A 23,087-nucleotide genomic window follows, 5' to 3' on the forward strand; every position below is an offset into this window, starting at 1 on the left:
GGCCATGAAGAAATAAACCTGGCCATAATAGATGAAGTTATATTTTAATTTTGGAAGGAGGTATTCTGGGCTCAAATTCCAGCTCCCCTTGTTTTTAGCTGTTTGAGCTCATAGGCACATCATTTAATCTATTTTTGCCTCTATTTGCTCATCTGTAAAATAAGAACAACACTTACTGTCCTCTGGGGGCTGAACTATGAAACCTAAAGGAGATAAAGTATATAAAACCTGCTGCTCATCACTGCTGCAGAGGGAGTACTTAATACATCCAGTTTCCTTCTTCTAGTAATATAGGAAAAGGTCATTTTTTCCCTGTTTGAATGTCTCACAGCTCCAAAGGTTAAATTCTAAAAGTCTTACTGTGATTAACAGAGATGTGAGGAAGGAAAGGAGGAAATACAAAGCATTTTTGAAAAATAAGTCTAGAATATAATTAAAGCGAAGACTGTAATGTTCTATTAGTTACAATTTAACAGGCTCTAATTAAGATGTCACTGCTCCTTTAGCAAGATAAAAAGTCTAGAAAGAAAATAATGATACTGAAAATACAATCTTATCTTCTTTTTCATTTACTTTTTTTTTTTTTTTTTTTAAAGATGGGGTTTCACCATGATGGCCAGGCTGGTCTTGAACTCCTGACCTCAGGTGATCCACCCACCTCGGCCTCCCAAAGTGCTAGGATTACAGGCGTGAGCCACCGCGCCTGGACTTTCATCTCAAAAGACATGTGAAGTGGACTCAGTCTTGGGGAAGGGCATCAAAGCCTCATAAAAACTGCATCTCTAACTCAGTGACAAGTGAGTGAAGCTGGCTAGGAGATTTCCCCAGGGCTTCTCAGACTCGTCAGCGGGTGAATTTCCCTGTGATCTTCCTGGGCCCAGAACAGGCTTCTCAGTGCAGTTCTCAGAACAGGTTCAGAAACAAGTGCTCCACCGCACACACTTTGGGAAATGCTGCTCAGGTAAAGCCCAGAAAGGCCCAGACACTGTGTTAGATCGAAGGCAGTGGTTTATTTATCAGCAGGAAGGCCTGTGGCAGCCTCTTGGGAATATCCCTTGACTTTCACATTGGTCCTCTGGAAATGACAAGACAGTCATTCTGTCTGTTCAAATGCTCTATTCTATAGTGATAGGATTGTTTGGGCAGGGCATTCAAGTTCAGTAGCTCTTCTCCAGAAAACCGCAAAACTTCTTTTGAAGTTCTCGAAAGGCAGAATTTAGCTGTCAAGTTAGAGCATGGAATCATGACCCTGCCATATTTTAAAGTAAAGCTTCTCTTGCTCTGCATATGCTTCAGTGCTAAAAACGAAATAAAACTTATTTTCTTAAAAATGATGACATAATAGAAGTCCACGACTCTACCTTAGATAGAATGCTTATAAAATGCATATGGAGGCCGGGCATGGTGGCTCACACCTGTAATCCCAGCACTTTGGGAGGCCAAGGCGGCTGGATCACTTGAGGTCAGGAGTTCAAGACCAGCCTGATCAACATGGTGAAACTGAGTCTCCATTAAAAATATAAAAGAATTAGCCGGACATGGTGGTTTGTATGCCTTTCGTCCTGGCTACTAGGGAGGCTGAAGCAGGAGAATTACTTGAACCTGGAAGGCAGAGGTTGCAGTGAGCCAAGATTGCACCATTGCACTCCAGCCTGGGCAACAGAATGAGACTCAGTCTCAAAAAAACAAAAGCAAAACAAAACAAAAAAGCATATGGAGCTATGGAGCTTTGCAAACATTGTGTCTATAAAGTTATAAAGTCAAGGTACGATTCAAGGGCTAATGGAGAGAAATGCACACCTTAAAAAACAGATGAGAAAGAAGATCAACTTCATCCTTAATTCAGTATTTATGTTCCTGTTGCCCAAATAATGATGTGAGAGCTCTTAATTCTCTGGGAAAGTAGGAAAGTTCTATATGATATGATGTTATTTTATATAGAGAGAAAGTATTAGAGTAATCAGCATTGGTCTTACACAAGGTTTTTTTTTCCTTTCCAGATTTGTTCACAAGTCTGAAAAATGAACTATCGCACTGTTCGCTAAGGAAAGAGAATTCTGTGGCTTAAAAATAGCACACGCGCATCTGTCTTGGGATTTAACTCCATCTCCCTGCGTCACTTCTTCAACCTGCTTCTGCCTCACTCGGCATTTGCATTTGTTTTCTATTTTTGGCTGTACATTATTATGAAGCCACTTACCAAAGCAGAGAGAACATAATTTTTTGGCCAAACAATAATATAATGCTCAGTCATTCAAGCCCTTTAATATGGGCTGTATAGCTAGAAATGTTCCCTAGAAGGGACCCCTTTTAGAAACGTCCCTCCTTGTTCTCCCTAACAGCTGGTTTAAGGCATTTGGGGGTTGATAATTGTTGATTTAACATTTCTTTTTTTTTAGATGAAGTTTTGCTCTTGTTGCCCAGGCTGGAGTGCAATGGTGTGATGTTGGCTCACTGCAACCTCCACCTCCCAGGTTCAAGCGATTCTCCTGCCTCAGCCTCCTGAGTAGCTGGGATTACAGGTGCCCACCACCATGCCCAGCTAATTTTTGTATTTTTAATAGAGACAGCGTTTCACAAGGTTGACCAGGCTGGTCTCAAACTTCTGACCTCAGGTGATCCATCTGCCTCGGCCTCCCAAAGAGCTGGGATTACAGGCGTGAGCCACTGCACCTGGCCCACTAGTTTATATCTTATGGTCTCACCTAGACAAAAACTATAACAGAAATTTTAAATAGCTTTTCATTGGCTTCAAATATATACATACGTATATATATATATATACTTTTTTTTTTTTTTTTTTTTTTAGATGAAGCTTCACTCTTGTTGCCCAGGCTAGAGTGCAGTGGCACAATCTTGGCTCACCGCAACCTCTGCCTCCCAGAATCAAGCGATTCTCCTGCCTCAGCCTCCTGAGTAGCTGGGATTACAGGCATGCACCACCACACCTGGCTAATTTTTTGTAGCTTCAAATATATTTTTAACACATGCTATGATATAAATAGTTTCTAAGAAAAACAAGCTAGTTTAATAAAAATGCAATTCAAAATAGACTAACATTAAACAACCTAACATTAAGTATTTTACCATTCTGGAACTTGTTTTTTTTTGAGACAGAGTTTCGCTCTTGTTGTCCAGGCTGGAGTGTAATGGTGTGATCTCAGCTCACCGCAACCTCCGCCTCCTGGGTTCAAGCGATTCTCCTGTCTCAGTCTCCTGAGTAGCTGGGATTACAGGCATGCATCACCATGCCTGGCTAATTTTATATTTTTAGTAGAGACTGGGTTTCTCCATGTTGGTCAGGCTGGTCTTGAACTCCCGACCTCAGGTGATCCGCCTGCCTTGGCCTCCCAAAGTGCTGGGATTACAGGCATAAGCCACTGCACCCAGCCACCATTCTGAAACTTCTAAACATTAAAGGCATCTGTATTTATTTTGAATTTTACACATGGTCCTCTTATTTGTAAAGAAGATTATTAATATTTATAGATAAATAAATTATTTCTAAAGGATTGCTAGAATGAAGCTATATGTGTAAAGTTGTTTAATACAGTTATTGTTGTAGTTGGAATTAGGATTAATCTAATCATCCATCAATAAGAGAATGGTGGGCCGGGCACCGTGGCTCATGCCTGTAATCTGTGTCTCAGACTATTAATACAGGGTGGCATTGAATCAATCATGCCTTATATGCACTTTGGAAGGCTGAGGTGGGTGGATCACCTGTGCTCAGGAGTTGGAGACCAGCCTGGGCAACATGGGAAAACACCATCTCTACTAAAAAATACAAAAATTAGCTGAGCATGGTTGTGCATGCCTGTAGTTCCAGCCACTCGGGAGGCTGAGGCAAGAGGATCACTTGAGCCCAGTAGGTGGAAGTGGCACTGAGCTCAGATTGTGCCGCTGCACTCCAGCCTGGGTGTCAGAGCAAGACCCTGTCTCAGAAAAGAAAAAGAAAAAAGAAAAGAAAGAGAGAGAATGGTGAAATAAATTATAGTAGATACACTCTATGGAACACCATGCAGCCATTGGATAAAGTGAGATAGATTTATGTGTATTAACAATGGAAAGATGTCAATAATGCTTGTTAAATTAGAAAAAAACTTGTTAAATCTGAAAAAATTTGTAAAACAATATGTATAGCATGAACCCATTTATATAACCAAAACAACAAACCTTATGTGTATATATAGTATGTTAATAAATGCACAGCAATAGATCTGGAAATAAATCCTCCCAATTATTAACAGGGTTTAACTCTTGGGAGGAGAGTATGAGCGGGGGCTTTTGCTTTTTACTCTAGACGTCAATATTGTTTTAATCTTTACTAAGGAACATGTATAAGTTTTGTAATTTAAAACATTTTTGAGATAATCAAAATTAGTGATAACAACTTGTGTTAACTTAGATATGTTTGATTTAGCAAGCTCTCATTTTATTGCTAACATTTTATTGTAAAAGTTTATTATTTATAACTAACAGGTTTTTGCAAAAACAAGAAGTCCCAGATGTCATGATGGACCATCATGGGCTTGGTCCATGGCGCCCTCTTGTGGCCAGTGAGAGGATGTCAGCCTATTGCTATCCCCGGGTTCCTGGGGTGCTGAGTGCAACTGGCCCAGGGGGAAGTGGTGGTGATGGCATGGGGTAACGTGGGGAATGAGATGGAAGCCAGTGCTTCCCAAAGCATACTCTTAAGGACTTCATGAATGTCCCCAGACTGTTAATACAGGGTGGTGTTGAATTAACCATGACTTATATGCATTTATTTCTCCACCAGAAATACTCTCAAGCTGCATTATTTCTCAGGCCATTTGGAAATTGCCTTCAAGTACAGCTGTGTTTTCATGGACGCTGGGTGGGTGTGGGCAGGGTAGGGAAAGAAATTAGTGAGGGAGAGGAAGCAACGTAGAAAGGGCCTGATCGTTTATAAGGGGCCGGTGTGCCTTCTCATAGCCAGTGTGCCTTCTCATTTTTGTTTGTCTGCATAAAAAATGGCAGATAAACAAAAATGTGACAGGTTGGAAGACGGGAGAGTGTGTACACACAGCAGGGGCCAGTGCAAATGAGGAGGGTCAAAGAGCTTTCTACGAGTCGCTGAATTCTATTTGCAAAGTGACTTGAAATACATTCTCCCTTCTTCCGTGTTCTATAGGTGTAACATGGTGATAAATTGGCTTTAAAAAATCAACAGGTACAAAATAGAATCACTGCAGAGTTGCTACAATATCCCCTTAAGAAGGGATTTCATAATATGACCTATGTGAATATTTTGTTAGGCATTAAGGAACCCTCCTCAAAGATCACTGGGAAACCTTACCTAAAGAAGGGGTGGGTTTTGGAGGTCTGGGAGGCGGTGGCGGACAAGGTCCTGGTGCTGCAGCTTTTACAGTGAGGTTAAGGCTGAAGGTTCCATTGAGCACATACGTGTGATTCACGGTATTATTCATGGAAACAAACAGGCCAGTATTATCCCCGAAGCTCCATTTGTAGTTAATGGTAGAATAATTGAGGAAGTGGCTAGGATCATGAATCAGAACGTCAAACATAATGGGGAGATCTTTGAGGAAGGTTTCATCAGATGAATTTCGATCGTTCTTCTGGGACATAGTCACAAATACAGGAATCTGATCTAAAAGATACATCCCCCCCAAAGAAAGAATGAATGCATGACTGCTTGATTGTAAATGTTCAATTATGCTTTTCAGCTAAAATAGTAAAATGAGGGATACTCTAGCATTATTTTCCTTTTCATATGCAAGTTTTCTGGGGTTTCCCCAAGCTATTCTGTAAAACAGATGAACTACAACTAATTAGATATACAAGCTTAGGTAGGGACCCAGATGAATTGTAACCTAACCCGAACACGTGGCCTTAACTCTTTTTAAATCCATTGACCTCTACAGAATAAAGTGCCTCATCCTGAGTGCACACCACTCACCTGTTACCATGTACACATCTTTCACTTGTGCGATGGGAACATATGCCCGTCGATGTCTTCTATAGACAGCCACTTCCATGAGTTGAGGCCCCAGCGTCACATTGGCTGTGTTCATGGAAACTCTCACAGAACATCCTCCCAATTTCTGGAAATACTGACCTTTGGAAGGATGGAAATTTTTAGTTATTGGCTGCATGACATCATCATTATAGGAAGTTGTTCCTTAAAGACTAGCTGCCACCATTTATAGATTGCTTGGAGGAGGGAAAATAGGGGGCCTATAGTGCTGCTTCAGAAAGGGAGATGGTGCTCATTTTAATGTAAAATCTTATAAAACAAACCCACAGTTACACATATGTAATTGTATATAGTTGGTTAAAATGAAAAAAACTGTTTATGGGATAATACAATTAGTCTTTAGTTTACAAATAAATACTTTTCATGTTAAGTAATTTGACACCTGAAATACATGTTTTCCCCAAATAAAATACATTTAATATAATGATGAGGTGTCCAGAAGAGTTAAAAAAAATTATCCAAAAACCTACCTCATTTTTGTTACTATTTCCACTATATTATTAAATGGCTTTTTAAAAGGGGACTGGTATCCTCCATCTCCTAATAATATTTGTATTATAAAAATACAGTAACACTTCGGGAGGCCGAGGCGGGCAGATCACCTGAGGTCATCAGTTCGACACCAACCTGACCAACATGGAGAAACCCCATCTCTAATAAAAAAAAAAAAAAATTAGCCTGGTGTGGTGGTGCATGCCTGTAATCCCAGCCACTCAGGAGGCTGAGGCAGGAAAATAGCTTGAACCCAGGAGGTGGAGTTTGCAATGAACCGAGATCGCACCATCACACTCCAGCCTGGGCAACAAGAGCGAAACTCCATCTCAAAAAAACAAAAAAAACAAAAACGAACAAACAAACAAAAAACAACCAGTAAGTGATGAAATAGAGGATGAGACATAAAAAAGAATGGAGTGGGCCGGGCGCGGTGGCTCATGCCTATAATCCCAGCACTTTGGGAGGCCGAGGCAGGTGGATCACGAGGTCAAGAGATCGAGACCATCCTGGTCAACATGGTGAAACTCTGTCTCTACTAAAAATACAAAAATTAGCTGGGCATGGTGGTGCGCGCCTGTAGTCCCAGCTACTTGGGAGGTTGAGGCAGGAGAATTGCTTGAACCCAGAAGGCGGAGGTTGCGGTGAGCTGAGATCGCGCCATTGCACTCCAGCCTGGGTAACAAGAGTGAAACTCCATCTCAAAAAAAAAAAGAATGGAGTGGTTCCACAGGCACCTTCCTAGCACACCCCTGAGTCATTCCTTTTCTTTCTCCAACCCTCCCTGCTACTAGCTAACAGGTGGAAGTAATTCCTCTGCTTCAGGGCTCAAGGACATTTAAACAAAGTTTAAAAACCTGTAACTCCTCTTGCTAGCATTCCCAAATCAAGAACTTTCTAATCCCGTCAGGGGGCCTGGTTTAGACCTGTCACTGCCTAGGTATCTTAGGTGGAATGCTTTCGAGACCAGATTGTTTCAAGACCCTGTTTATCACACCGTCAAACGTGTGAGAAAAACACACTGGTCTCTTGAGCAGTGTGTGATTTGGAATCCTCCTTCACCTTGAGATGCAGGGGTAGTTCCATCAGAAGTTATAAGGGGAAGGGGTATCTCTCAGGGGTTATTCGTGAGGAAAATGTTAGTTCCAGCTCTGAGAGGTGAGACCATACTTAATTGAGGGAGAATATCAGTGAACTCTGAGACTTTGGTGGAAGACAGAAATTCAAGACAGTCTTGTTAGACAAACAGAGCAATTTCTAGGCTGAAGGTTGATTTTAAATACATATTTTTGATCTAGTTAAGTTACTGGGATGTTTACTAGGCTAAAGAGTCCAGGAGTGTTAGTGAACATAAGCGATTCCATGCAAACTGTCAGAATTCTGTCATGAGAGTGACAAGTCAAAGAAATAATGTTTGGTGAGTTGGCTAACGGGGTCATAATGGTAGTGAAAAGTTAAGTCAGCTTTAAGGCAATTGATTTAGATAGATGAGCATTATATCTGACATAGCTTATACTCTCTTCAATGGGTATGTATTGTTAATATTTTGTCCTGATTTGTAAATAATTGAAGAAAGAGGCTCTCTCTCTAATTTGTGATGAAAGAGGAAACATTTAGAAATCTGGAAGCTGCTCAATTGGTAGCAGTCTTCAAATACTCAGTGCCAGGTGTCACCTGGTGACATTTTAAACTAAGAATTTAGCAGCCTAATTAATAATAACCTAAATATGCTCCTCCTAAAAGTAATCATCTCCCCAATAATAAAGCAAAATGAATACCATTTGTAATTTAAAAAAAGACAGAGTGGGCCAGGTCAAAGCAGAACAGTAGTTATTTTATTTCTGCACAATGGAATATTATGTAGCCATTAAAATAATGTATGAAAAGTTTAAAAATCATATTATCAAATGCTCATGATAGTAAGCAAAAATGTGTGTGATCTTAATAATGAGCTTAATAAATACTTGCAAAGAAAACACCATAATATTAACAATGATAATCTCTGATGTTAATTGTGGATAATTTTTTTGCAATTAATTCAAGAAAGAGATGTTAAGAAAAATTATGGATAATTTTTATTTTTTATTTGTACCTTTTCTGAGGATTCCCTACAAATAAATAGCACATGCCTCTTTAAATCTTAAAAATTTTTGAGAACATAAAAAATCCAAAGAATAAGTCAACATATGCTCATCCATGTGCCATTCTTTTTTTTTTTCTTTAAGACAGAGACTTGCTCTGTGGCCCAGGCTGGAGTGTAATGGCACAATCTCAGCTCACTGCAACATCTGTCACTGGGATTCAAGCAATTCTCCTGCCTCAGCCTCCCAAGTAGCTGGGATTATAGGCGCCCACCACCACACCAGGCTAATTTTTGTATTTTTAGTAGAGATGGGGTTTTGCCATGTTGTCCTGGCTGGTCTTAAACTCCTGACCTCAGGTAATCTGCCTGCCTTGGCCTCCCGAAGTGCTGGGATTATAGGAGTGAGCAATTTCACCCATCTTGTTATGGTTTTAGGTAGAAAAAAGTGAATAGTTTTGGTTTTTTGAAAAACAGCTTAATCTTTTTGTTTTTCTCTCTTTTTAACTCTTTGGTGTCCTGGAGATCTGGCAAGGTTTAACGAAGATTTCATTTTTATCTCACACTGTCAACCCATGCTAAGGAAAGTTAGAAGGGTAACTGTTATTAACTCTCAGTGTTATCATTCTCAATTACAGAATTAAGAAAAGAGAAGGTTGAAATTTTAAGGAAAGGTAAAGAAGAAGCTTAGCAGTTTGAAAAAGCCCACCAAGTGTGTGGAAGACGTAGACAAAATTCCATCTTCTCCATCCGGGGTGGTGAGGAAAAGGCTTCCCATCGGGGAAGATGTTATGATGGCTTTGGCCAGTGCCATTTTCCCAGTCAGTGTCCTCTGACCACGCTGTCCAGTTGTAAACATACGGATCAGCAGATAAACCTGTCTCTAAACAGAGAAAGAAACCAACCATGAGTGTTATCTGGGCTTAGAAAACTCAATGTGCATGCATCACTGAATTAAACACTTTTTTGTATTTTTTCATAACTAGTTTAAACGTAGTTAGAGAACTAAACACTTAATATGTAGAACTCACCCAGTGGTGTGCCTACGATTTGTGTACTTTTCTGAATATGTTATATTTCAATGACAGTTTTACACAAAGCAATTATTCAGGCAAGTCCAATGCAGAGGTATCATTTAACGTATTTTTCTTCCTATCAGGTTTCAAAATCAAAATCCTATTCAAATCAAATTGAGAGATACTTTATCTTTTTATTTGGACACATTCTATCTGTCGATTTTTTTCCTGACACATTTGACGCCATGACTATTTATTCATAAAGACTTCAGCACACATGTCTTAGAATAAGAGCATTTTCCTACATAGCCATGACACCATGATCACCCCAATCAAGGTATGCATATTTTTGGGGGGCTATTTTTGGTGCTTTAAATGATTTTAAAGATCCCTCTTTCCCTCTCTAGATAAAGATAGATAGATATAGCTATCCTTATATCTACATATGGTTACAGACATATGGAGAGAAGCAGATATGACAGATGACTATAGTTAGCCATAATTTATTGTATATTTCAAAACAGCTAGAAGAAAGATTTGAGCTGTGCCTGGTGGTTCACACCTGTAATCCCAGCACTTTGAGAGACTGGTAGATCGCTTGAGGTCAGGAGTTCAAGACCAGCCTGGCCAACATAGTGAAACCCTGTCTCTACTAAAAATACAAAAATTAGCTGGGTGTGGTGCACGTGCCTATAATCCCAGCTACTTGGGAGGCTGAGGCAGGAGAATCGCTTGAACCTGGGAGGCAGAGGTTGCAGTAAGCCAAGATCGTGCCACTGCAAGTGAAACTCTGTCTCTAAAAAAAAAGAAAAGGAAAAAAGAGAAAGATCTGGAATGTTCTCAACACAAATGATAAATGTTTGAGGTGATGGATATCCCTATCACCCTGATTTGATCACCATAAATTGTATGCATGTATCAAAGTATCTCATGTACCCCAGAAATATGTATGATTATCATGTATCAATAAAAAAGTAATCAAAAAATGGGCAAAAGATCCGAATAGACATTTCTTAAAAAAGTCATACAAATGGCAAACAGTATATCACTGCTGGTAGGAATGTAAATCAGCACAACCATTATGGAAAACAGTATGGAGGTTCCTCAAAAAACTAAAAATAGAGCTACTGGCCAGGCGCAGTAGCTCACGCCTATAATCCCAGCACTTTGGGAGGCTGAGGTGGGTAGATCACCTGAGGTCAGGAGTTTGAGACCAGCCTGGTCAATACAGTGAAACCCGTTTCTACTAAAAATACAAAAATTAGCCGGCCATGGTGATACATGCCTGTAATCCCAGCTACTTGGAAGGCTGAGGCAGGAGAATCGCTTGAACCCAAGAGGTGAAGGTTGCAGTGAGCCAAGATTGTGCCACTGCACTCCAGCCTGGGTGACAGAGCAAAACTCCATCTCAAAACAAAACCAAAACCAAAAACAAAACCAAAAACAAAAAACAGTTGTTTCAAAAAAGGTGAGAAAAACGTTACAAAATATTAAATGCTTAATTCTTGTTAAATATAAAATACTTCCCATAAATAATTGAATGTTTTGCTCACAAGAAGATAAAAAATTAATAAAGAATGAATATAATGACAGCTTAATAAAAGTTCTAAATAATAAAATCAGATCATAAGTGCATTATTAAATAGCCTTGTTACTGACTGAAGAATCTCAATAATTAGCTCCATTTTTTGAGCATGTACCATTCTAACAGGATAATTTCCCTTGATATATTTGCGCCATTGGTTGTCTTTAACATGGACAGAGAGCTTATTTCTTTCACTAAGAGCAAAGCAAAACCAAAACATACATATTTTAGTATTTGTGCCAGCTACACAACATTTGCTTAAGAAATCCTTGATAGCAGAAATTAGACTGATCAGCAAACAGCTGTCAAATTGGCTATTCTTTTTTTTTTTTTTGAGACAGAGTGTCACCCTATTGCCCAGGCTGGGTGACAGAGCAAAACTGTCACCCAGTGGCGTGATCTCAGCTCACTGCAACCTCTGCCTCCTGGGTTCAAGTGATTCTCTTGCCCCAACTTCCTGAGTAGCTGGGATTACAGGCATGTGCCACCACATCCGGCTAATTTTTGTATTTTTAGTAGAGACAGGGTTTCACCATGTTTGCCAGACTGGTCTTGAACTCCTGACCTGGTGATCGGCCTGTGTCGGCCTCCCAAGGTGCTGTGATTACAGGTGTGAGCCACCACGCCTGGCCAAATTGGCTATTCTTTGAGTAGCAAAGGGTTCCAAGTAATAAAAGCAAAATATGAGAATCAACAAGGTATTCTCTGTCCAATCAACCGGACACTAAGGAAAAGCAGGGGCTGACGGCGTGGCTTTGGAAGAGGGCTCCAAGCAGGGCAGAGCCACCAGTTTGCTGCAGTAGGTCTGGATGAGGTTGATGTTGATGGAGGGGCTGTGTAGGACCACACACTCACCCTCTCTGTCACCCAGCTTGTGGAGTGCAATGGCAAGGGATGAGAGCAGCATCTGGTACTTACAGGAGCATCTGTGACCATTAAGGTTTAGAAATTGGGTCTCTAGTAGCTTAGGAGAATACTGTGTTCTTACCATTTCTGCAGTTCTTCTCATAAACTATGTTGCCATCGGCGTCTTCCTTTTGGCATCTAGGGAATACCAGGTTCACCACAAATGTTACATTTGAGCCCACAAGGGCTGGTGAGTCACTGGTCAGGACCGCCTGCACACGGCCTCCTAGGGCATAAAAAAGTGGGGCTCAATGATCCAGCATCTTTCTCCTTTCATTCATAAACAAACATTTAGAGGTAAATTTATTATTAAGGACCAGAGGACCCATATTCCTCTTTATAATATATTAAATTTATATTTTGTATTCCTCACTTTAGCTTTCAGGGTACAACGCTCTAGAAGATAAATTACAAAATAAATCAGACGAGTTAAAGAATTCTCTAATCACAGCAAGAACATTTACCTATGATAATTAAACAAATCAGCTCAGTTGGGTTAAGGAGACAAGTTTTAAAAGTTTGCATTTTAAAATCTCAAAACCAATGGTTGAAGGATAAGCCATTTCTGATAAGCCACACCTTTGAGACCATAGAAATGGCTTTGGAGTGATTGGGTTTCTGAAGATGCCCAGTCCCAGGTTGGTTACATAGGTTTAAGGCTAAATCTGCTCACTCTTCAAACTATTCCAAGAGCTCTAAGATTACTTGTGGCTTAGAAAGTGATAGTGCTGGGCTTAAGAAAACACTGCCAAATCCAAGTGTCCCCCACTTGGTAATGAGAGCACTGTCATTCGTGAAAATGACGTGAGCCATGTGATCTAAAAGGCTTTACCATCTACAAGACTTACTGAAATAGGAAATAGCAGGTGTTTGGGTTGAATCTTTTGACTTACCCTTCCAGGTGTTTTTCCACCTTATGTCTCCCCTCTTCCACACTGGGTAGAGTTTTTCATTCCAGTCATTTTCATCAGAAGACCAGTCATTTAATTGGTTGTGCTCCCTCGTGTAAGGAGGTGGTCTTTCATTGCCCAACACATCATGAAATCCTGTATCAATATTCGAAAAACAAATTCCATTCTTCATTTAGTAATCACCTAACAGTGGTTAAAGAAACTTTTATTTCTTACTGTTGAAAAGCATATACATAATATATTCAGCATATCAAGTAAACAAAGGGTGCTTTTTTTTTGAGAGGGAATCTCGCTCTGTCATCCAGGCTGGAGTGCAGTGGCACCATCTCAGCTTATTGCAACCTCCACCTCCCAGGTTCAAGTGATTCTCCTGCTTCAGCCTCCTGAGTAAGTTGGGATTACAGGTGTGCACCACCATGCCCAGCTAATTTTTGTATTTTTAGTAGAGATGGAGTTTCACCATGTTGGTCAGGCTGGTCTTGAACTCCTGACTTCGTGATCCACCGGCCTCAGCCTCCCAAAGTGCTGGGATTACAGGCATGAGCCACTATGCCCAGAGAGTACTTTGTTTTTAAAGGAAGTCTACTGGAAATACCTTGATTACAAACATTCAGACTCTATGCCTTTATGTACTTTAAATGAATCAAATAAAAATTTTGAAAGTCAAATTTTTTTAGCCATCACTTGGCTTCTCAGTATACATCCTCTGAATATTTGGATTTGATACAATATTATTAGGAAAACACAGATGCCAATGATCTTCAGACCAGTTTTTGCATTTTTTTTCCCCATTCTGAACTACTCACTTGGCTAAAGGAATACCAGGCTCAGGAGTGCCTTCAAGATTCCAAGTGATGGACCAGGAAGTTTATTGATAAACAGCTTTTTAATGGTCTGTCTTGGTGAATGTTCCATATACTTTGTGTAGTCTACATTTGTTAGGTAGACTGTTTTTAAATGTTGTTTATGTCAAGCTAGTTGATAGTGTTTTCTGTGTTCCTGCTGATTTTCTGTTTACTTGTTATTTAAGTTACTGAGAGAGAAATCTTGAAATCTTCAACATAATTGTGGTTTTTCCAATTGCCCGTTTCTTCTTCCAGTTTTTGCTGTATGTATTCTGAAGCTTTGTGGTCAGGCACATACTATATGTTTAGAATTGTTACAGCTTCCTGATGAACTAACCCTTTTCTCAATAGGAATTGAGGCTCTTAATCCCTTGTTCTAAAGAATACTTTGATATGAATACTTAGTGTTTAACTGGTATATTTTTTTCCATCCTTTTACTTTAAAAAAAAGTTTAGATTGATGTATGTTTCTCTTCATTTTTACATTTTAAACCTATGTGCATTTTTATATTTGAAATGAGGTTCTCAAAGAGAGCATATAATTGAATTTTTAAAAATCCAGTCTGACAATCTCTGCCTTTTAGTTGGAGTGTTTAGATAATTCACATTTAATGTAATGATCAATATAATGAAATTTAAGTGTACTGCCTTGTTATTTGTTTTCTATTTGTCCCATCTGTTCCTATACTCTTTGGGGTTATATTTGGATTCCATTTTGTCTCTATAACCAGCTAGTTAGTGATAGTGCTTTCACTTATTTTGTTCTGAGTAATTGCTCTAGGCTTATAATATTACAGTTGTTTTAAAATTCTTTCTAATCTTGAGTTAGCGTCTGCCTTTTTGCCTTGCCTGACCAGTCTGGTGGTCACATCAATTGCAGCAGACTGGTTGGTTGCCTACAAAGATGCTGTTCCCTGCCTGCACCCTTCCTTCTTTTTCCCCCTTGCTGGCAGAGTTTCTACTCTAACAGTCCACAATTCCAGAGTATCACTTCCTAGCTTTCCTTACAATTTGGGCAGGAGCAGATGATTTGATCCTGGCCAATGAGAGCTGAGAAGCAGTCTTCTGGGTGCTTCTGGGAAAGGTTTCCTCCTTTATAATAAGAAATATGTGAGAGCAAACTCAATTTTTTCCTCTCAGAATTGATTCTGGAGATGGTAGTGTAATGATGTGATGCCCAGAGCTATGACAGCCATATTTAACTATGAGGACACAAATCTGAGGAAACAGCCAAAACATTAAGGGTGTCAGAGTGGAAAGATGAAAAGAAATGGAGCCCTCTATGAAACTGCTGAGCTGTTGCTCTAGTCCTGCTTACCTCTGGACTGACTAAGATAATAAATGTCTTAGCCTATTTTCTTACAGCCCAAAGCTCAATTGTCTGTATTCCTCAGCCAATGGTCTTAAATTGTTCTCCCATTAATTTCTATGGTTCTATGTCTTGGCCTGGCTGTAGACTCTTGGAGGACAGAAACTCTGTCTTGTTCTTCTCTTAAATCCTGGAAGAGATCCACCGTGAGATGTGGTATTGTGTGCGTGCTTAGAGAAGCCATATTGGACGCATGACTCTGACCTCCTTCTGCTATTCCTCTTCTCTGGTAGGAGAATGGAGCAGCACGTCCCCTTCTTCTCAGGGAGGCAGAGAGAATGGAAAGAACAGCGAATGAGGAGTCATGGCACCTGTTTTCTAGCCTTAGTTCTGATACCAAACAGGCTGCGTGACCTCAGGACATGTGTCTTCTCTGGGCCTTCAAATCTGACAAAAGCCAAATGTCCTATGATTTTATGAGATTGTTCCTATTTGGAAATAGATACTGAGGGGAGGACATTTGTGTTTATTAATAAATATTTGTAACTGGAAATTCATTTGAGTCTTATGAAAAGAACTAAGATTATTTAGTTCAAATCCCTTCATTTTATATATGAAGAAATTCTTGCCTAGAGAAATGATATGATTCACCTACAGTCATGTTGTTTAGTAGAAATCAAGATTCACATCTTTTGATTCCCAGGACTAGTTCTTTACACTGTTCCAGAGAGTCTTCCTCTTCCTCAGATCTTGAAAGAAAGTTATTGTTTCCGGAAACATAATCAAAACACAGATTTGTCTCCTGATTTTAAATGTCAGAAGTCAAGGAAAAGTACATACTTAAAAGGAGAGTTACAATGGATAGACACATAGGTCAGTGGAATAGAAGAGAGAATCCAGAAATAGACTCACACAAGCGTGCCCTACTGGGTGTGTGTGTGTGTGTGTTTTAAGAGATGGGGATCTCACTACGTTGCCCATGCTGGACTCAAAGCTCCTGGGTTCAGGTGATCTACCTGCCTCAGCCTTCCGAGTAGCTAGGACCACAGGCAAGCGCTACAGTGCCCAGCTTCAGTTTGGACAAAAATGCAAAAACAATCCAATGGAAGGAAGATAGCCTTGTCAACATATGGTGCTGTAAAAAAGTAAAAAGCATAGATGAATTCTTCAGGATATAGGACTAGGCAAGAATTCTTAGACTTGACACAAAGAACACAACTCATAAAAGGAAATTGGAACTCATTAAAATAAAAAACCTTTGCTCTCTGAAACATGACATGAAGAGGATGAAAAGACAAGCTAGCAACTGGGAGAAATTATTTGTAAAACACTCTTCCAATAAAGGACTAGTATGTAGAATATATAAAGAATTTTAAAAACTCACCATAAGAAATCCACAGAATTCAATTAGAAAAATCAGTAAAATTAGGCCGGGCATGGTGGCTCACGCCTATAATCCCAGCACTTTGGGAGGCCGAGGCAGGTGGATCATGAGGTCAGGAGATCGAGACCATCCTGGTCAACATGGTTAAACCCTGTCTCTACTAAAAATACAAAAAAAAATTAGCTGGGCATGGTGGCATGTGCCTGTAGTCCTAGCTACTTGGGAGGCTGAGGCAGGAGAATTGCTTGAACCCAGGAGGCGGAGGTTGCAGTGAGCCGAGATCGCGCCATTGCACTCCAGCCTGGGTAACTAGAGCAAAACTCCGACTCAAAAAAAAAAAAAAAGAAAAATCGGTAAAATTAATGAAATGATATTTCACCAAAGAGGATGTACAGATGGCAAATACATACGTGAGAAGATATTCAGTATCATTAGCCAGCAGGGAAACTGTACATTAAAACCACAGTGAAATATCACTATATCCCTAGCAGTAAGACTTAAATTAAAAGTAGTAACAACATCAAATGCTTACAAGGATGCAGAGAAACTGGATCACTCACACATTGCTAGTGGAAATGTAAAATGGTACAGCCACCTGTTAGTTTCTTGCAAAACTAAACATGCAACTATCATATAACCAAGAAATTGTACCCTTTGGCATGCATCCCAGAGAAACAAAACTGATATTCACACAGAGATCTGCACATGAATGTTTATAGTAGCTTTATTCAGCATAGCCCAAACTGAAATAACCCAGATGTCCTTCAATGGGTGAATGGTTAAACAAACTGTGGTACATCCATACCATAGAATACTACTCTGTGATAAAGAGGAACAAATTATTGATGTAATTACTTCAATAAATCAACATATTTCCAGGAAATTATGTTGGGTTAAAAAAAAAAAGCATTGGCTTATTAGTGGCATTAAGGGAAAAAAAATAAAAAAAGAAAGAAGAAAAAATAAAGAAAAAAAAGCAAATCTCAAAAGGTTACACACTGGATAATTCCATTTGTATAGAATTTTGGGAATGACAAAATGCTGAAAACGGAGACCAGATTAGTGGTTGCCAGGGAGGGACTGAGTGACGGTTGGAAGGAGGGAAGTGGATTTGGCTGTACAAGGGCATGAGAATACTTTGGTGATGGAGCTCTGCTGTGTTTTGACTGTATCAATGTCAATATCTGGGCTGTGATGTTGTATTTTGCATGATGGTACCACTGGGGCAAACTGGGTGAAAGGTACATGGGGATCTCCGTATTATTTCTTACAACAGTAATGTGAATCCACAAATACCTCACAATAAAAAGTTGAATTTAAAAATAAAGGCTGGATGCAATGGCTCATGCCTGTAATCCTAGCACTTTGGAAGGCTGGGGTGGGCAGATTGCCTGAGCCCAGAAGTTCCAGACCAGCCTGGGCAACATGGCAAAACCCTGTCTCTACAAAAATAAAAAGATAAAATAAACCGGTCCAAATGAGGTGGCTTATGCCTGTAGTCCTAACATTCTGGGAGGCCAAGGCAGGATTGAGCCCAGGAGTTCAAGACCAGCCTGGGCAACATAGTAAGACCCCATTTCTACAAAAAAATACAAAAATTAGCAGGGTATAGTGGCACGTGCTTGTGGTCGAAGATCACATGCTGAGATGGAAGATCATCTTTAGCCCAGGAGTTAGAGGCTGCAGTGAGCTGTGATCACACCACTGCACTCCAGCCTAGGTGACAGAGCAAGACCCAGTCTGTAAAAAAATTGATAAACAGTCCGGGCGTGGTGGCTCACACCTGTAATCCCAGCACTTTGGGAGGCCGAGGCAGGTGGATCACGAGGTCAAGAGATCGAGACCATCCTGGTCAACATGGCGAAACCCCGTCTCTACTAAAAATACAAAAAAATTAGCTGGGCATGGTGGCGCATGCCTGTAATCCCAGCTACTCAGGAGGCTGAGGCAGGAGAATTGCCTGAACCCAGGAGGCGGAGGTTGCGGTGAGCCGAGATCGCGCCATTGCACTCCAGCCTGGGTAACAACAGCGAAACTCCGTCTTAAAAAAAAAAAAAAAAAAAAAAAAATTCATAAACAGGCTGGGCACGGTGACTCATGCCTGTAATTCCAGCACTTTGGGAGGCCGCCGAGGTGGGTGGATCACGAGGTCAGGAGTTCAAGACCAGCCTGGCCAAGATGGTGAAACTCTGTCTCTACTAAAAACACAAAAAAATTAGCCAGGTATGGTGGCTGGTGCCTGTAATCACAGCTACTCGAGAGGCTGAGGCAGAGATCGCTTGAACCTGGGAGGTGTAGGCTGCAGTGAGACAAGATCGTGCCTTTGCACTCCAGCCTGGGTGACAGAACGAGAGTCCGTCTCCAAAAAAAAAAAAAAAAAAAAACCAATAGAAGCAGATTTTAAAAGAAAAATAAAAGCCTCTGGGAGTGGGTTTTGGGGAATAAATGTGAAAGTAAATTTGGGGTCACACCCAGTGCTGCAGCTGACTCTCCCTCCACACTTTGGCCTCCTTGCTGTGTCCACCAGCAGAGAGGTGGTGGCTGGGCTGCTGCCAACTACCTTGTCCACACCTCCTTCCTTCAGGGCTAAGGCTGGGAAATGGCAGGAAATCTTTAGTGCTTGATACACTGCTAAATTCTGCCTGCCCTTATTTTTTCTGGCCAGATATTTAGTCCAGAGCAAGGCGAACCCAGGGAATGGCTGGGTTTTGTAACACTGCCTAAGAGGCTGAGGACTCCTCTCGGGCTGATAGTGCGGATTCAGCCTCCTGCTAATCGGTTTCATTGAGCAGAGCAAAGTGGAACCGGGGAGAGGCTGGAATCAGGACAGGAGTCCCCCATTGGATCTATTCTCTGTTCCTTCCTCTCTCAAGGAGCCTGTCCTGGGAGGTACCCTGAGGGCGGGTGCAGGTCTGCCTCCTTAGGAACAATACCCACCACGCATGACTCCCACGTCGAGCCGCTGATCTCACAAGAACCCAATTACCCAGTTTTGCAAACGAAACGTTTTGAACGAAAAGAGGAAACTGAGCAAAACCACTGCAGGCCCAGCCCCTAGGGTGGCGGGGAGCCCGAGCCTGCCCAACCCCAAACCCGGGCAGGAAGGACAGAGGTCGGGATAGAAGGCTGCCTCCTCAGCTTACCCGCTGTGTGGCTTGGAGCGAGTTCCTTGCCCTCTCCTTGGCCCGCGTCCTAGTGCAGGAAGCGGGACCATCTCACAGACCGGCTTCCGGGCTGCTTGGCCGACGCGCAGCGCACTGCGGGCCAGGCATGCGCTACGCGCCGACACCGGGTGGGCTCCCAGTGAAGGGACTTCCTTTCCAAAAACGCAGGCTTTTTCCTGGGCCGCAGTCGCGGTTGGGAGACCGAGGGGCACTCCCGGGCCGGGGCGCGGCCCAAACCTCAGGCCTGTGCGGCTCCGAGCAGAATCCACCGCGCCTCTGCCCACTTCCTACCCTCCCCCCGTCTCCACCCCGCAATCCCAGGCCCGGGGGTCACAGCCGCTCCGCTCTCTTCCTCTCGCGAAGCTGCACACTGGCTCAGTGGTCTGGACCCTGGCTCATGAGGAGCTTTTAAAACAAGGATCCTCTGACCCCACTCCCTAAGATTCCAGTTTCATTGCGTGGGTATCAGTATTGTTAAAAATGCCCTGGCCGCCCGGGCTTTAGCCCCGCTCCCAGCAAGCTCCTGCGGATGTGAGAGGAAGATCCGCAGGAGGAGCAATAGCTTCTGTACTGGAGAGATTCGTGAGCTTGTCTCCAGATTGGAGACCCCATTTCATGTGAGGTCTCCACCCTTTTGGATGGAAGCTGGACAGAGTTTAGTTAGTAGAGTTGCTTTGATCTGTGGCCAGAGACTGTCCAACCCTCCTCCAACCATTGTCTGGCAAGAATGGGATGCAATTGCAATGGAAAAAAAACCTCCACAAGAGAAGGGCTGCATGGTGTTTACTTTCCAAGAGCCGGAAGCAAAGAATGGAGCTGGAGGCATTTTGCTGTAGTTTCAGCCTTCCCAACAGTTTGCAGAAGAGAAGAGTGAGCCGGAGATGAATGCTTCCTGAAGAACTTCAGTCCAACCTCTAGCTCAGAGGATATTATTAGCCGTCATTTCAGCCAATGGCCAGAGAAAGGGTTAAACATAGAAACTGAAGGTTACTCACGTTTGGCAGCATCAAGTGGCATTCTTGCAGCCAGAAGCAGAAATCCCAGGAAATAGTGGAGACATTCCATGCTGAATTCTCACGCATGCAGGCACTCAAGGTTTAACTTTGAATTCCTCTGGCCCCATCTACCAAGAGCAACAGTGTTCTTCTGGCATCTGTGGTGCCTTCCTCTCTATTTTAATTAAATACAGGGCCTCGGGGTGGATCATGTGATGGTATTAAGCGGCATTGCCTGATCTGGTCTCTCAAGTTCAACCTCTTATAACTCATGTGCTTATGACTCACTCCTTCTTGGCATCTATTTATTCACTTTTCAGATGCACATTATTTCAATTTTGTGATTCCACATTTTCTAGTTTCAAGGAGACTTCTTTTCCTATGGATTCTATTTCAATATTCTTTACCAAATAAAATTTCAATCCTCCAGCCTCATTATCAACTTACTGTGGTTCCTATACTGCATCAGGCACCCAGCTCACGTTTAGAGTTCATAGTTATGCATCCTTTCCTGTGATGTAGTTGTCCACCTTCTCCTGTGCTCGTGATTGCTTGTACATTTTTTTTCCTCCAAGAGGAAGCAAAGATAGGGGAGGTTTCTCATCAATCATTTGAAATTGTGGAAAACATAAGTGGATGATAACATGAATGTTGTGCCAGGATGTGCTGGAAACAACTGTCCAGGCCTCTGGTAGCTGAGAAATGTATTCAAAAGCACATTTAAGAATATCTGTGGGATAGCATATAACTTTTGTAATAACCTGCATAATTTTTGGTAACTGCTCTCAAAGCATTATGTGTTGCATCACTCAGGGCCAATTGCATAGAATGTACTTTGTATTTTTTCATGTTACAGAAAGTGGGCATTAAATGTACAAACAAGTTTGCCTGTAACATAAACTTACATAGTCAAATCATTCCTGGTTACAGAATATGCAGAAAATGTGGCAAAAAGAAAACCTTTCCATATGCAAACTTTCTTGAACTCACATCCACATGGCCATTTTCAGGGTAGTATAAATCTTGGTTTCAGGTGAGGGTAAAACTTGACGTATTGATTTATGGTTCAGTGTGTCAAGGAGGAATGGAAATAGCCTGTGAAACTAAAATCCATAAAGCAGGAATGGTTAACTTTTGTCCCTAAGGCAGCACACAACTCTGGAGAATCCCTTTTACAGCCTTTGAAGCAAATATGAAGGGAAAAACAACAAAGGGAACACATTATTCATGATTGAAACAAAACAATTTCAATTATAGATGAACATAGAAATAATAGAAATACTTATTAGTTTCATGTAATGTAAAGTGAATAATCTATATAGTTATTTGCTTTTTATATTGCTTATTTATTTATTTTTTTTGAGACAGGCTCTCACTCTGTTGCCCAGGCTGGAGTGCGGTGGCATGATCATGGCTCACTGCAGCCTCGAACTCCTAGGCTCTAGTGATCCTCCCACCTCAGCCTTCCAAGTAGGTAAGACTACAGGCACACAGCACCACACCCAACTAATTTTTTATTTGCTTTTTATTTTTTGTAGAGAAGAAATCTCACTATGCTGCCCAAGGTGGTTTTGAGCTCCTGGTCGGAAGTGATCCTCCCACCTCAGTTGCCTACAGCACTATTTGCTTTTTACAACACATAACTTTTACAATTAAAAAAAAAAAAAACCTTTCAATTTAAGGAAAAGCTACCATTAACATTTTTAAAGGCATTATTGCCCTTTGTCACAGACACAGTTCTGGCTCCTATTTTTGGCCAAAGCTACCTGTTTCTAAATATATTGGAAGTTTTAAACTCTTCTGCAACAAAACCTTTGTTTTGTTTAGGGAGACACAGTGATCAAATCAACTTTTAGGTCTTTTTTCCTGCCCTGCACCATCAAGGAGAAGGGGTGATGACAGGACAAGAGTCAAAATGTAGGCAGCTGGACAGAGGTGAATAAGAGAACAAGAGAAAGATCTTGAGTCCAAAGAACTGCAAGTGGAATAATCTGTCTCTTGATAATCAGTGGTTGACAATATATAAGTAGTTTCCTCTGTGTAGGACTCAGAGACAGGGCTATTTTGGGTAAAGAATATTCTCAAGCTTGTTTGTTTTGGAAAGATTAAATTATACTGTAAAGAAGGTTTGAAATGTTTTGTTGAAATAAGTTTTTGAGCTGGTGTAGTGATGTGTACCTGAAGTCCCAGTGACTTGAGAGGTTGAAGTGGGAGGATTGCTTAAGCCCAGGAGTTTGAGTCCAGCTTGGGCAACATAATGAGATCTCATCTCAAAAAAAAAAAAAAAAAAAAAAATTGTTCCCTTCATAACTGTAAGGCCTGTTGCCTTGCCAGGAGCACGGACACAGACACCCCCCCACCCCAACTTCTTTTCAAAAGCT

At 41.2% G+C, this 23,087-nt stretch overlaps 1 protein-coding gene across 1 annotated transcript in view; it reads right to left on the bottom strand.

Annotated features, from left to right (window-relative positions):
• The window catches only part of GPNMB (glycoprotein nmb), a 29,546-nt gene extending 8,660 nt beyond the window's left edge, over positions 1 to 20,886 (bottom strand). The window contains exons 1-6 of the mRNA XM_064380544.1: positions 20,707 to 20,886; positions 12,992 to 13,144; positions 12,181 to 12,324; positions 9,301 to 9,474; positions 5,942 to 6,100; positions 5,321 to 5,632 (exon numbers count right to left, since the gene is read on the bottom strand). Coding sequence (XP_064236614.1) covers positions 5,321 to 5,632; positions 5,942 to 6,100; positions 9,301 to 9,474; positions 12,181 to 12,324; positions 12,992 to 13,144; positions 20,707 to 20,776 — 1,012 coding nt within the window. The 5' untranslated portion in view covers positions 20,777 to 20,886. The remainder of the gene's footprint in view (positions 1 to 5,320; positions 5,633 to 5,941; positions 6,101 to 9,300; positions 9,475 to 12,180; positions 12,325 to 12,991; positions 13,145 to 20,706) is intronic.
• Positions 20,887 to 23,087: the final 2,201 nt, after the last annotated feature.

Source organism: Aotus nancymaae, unplaced genomic scaffold (genome assembly GCF_030222135.1).
Source record: "Aotus nancymaae isolate 86718 unplaced genomic scaffold, 86718_ANA_hifiasm-v0.15.2.pri h1tg000025l, whole genome shotgun sequence".
Classification (NCBI taxonomy): domain Eukaryota; kingdom Metazoa; phylum Chordata; class Mammalia; order Primates; family Aotidae; genus Aotus; species Aotus nancymaae.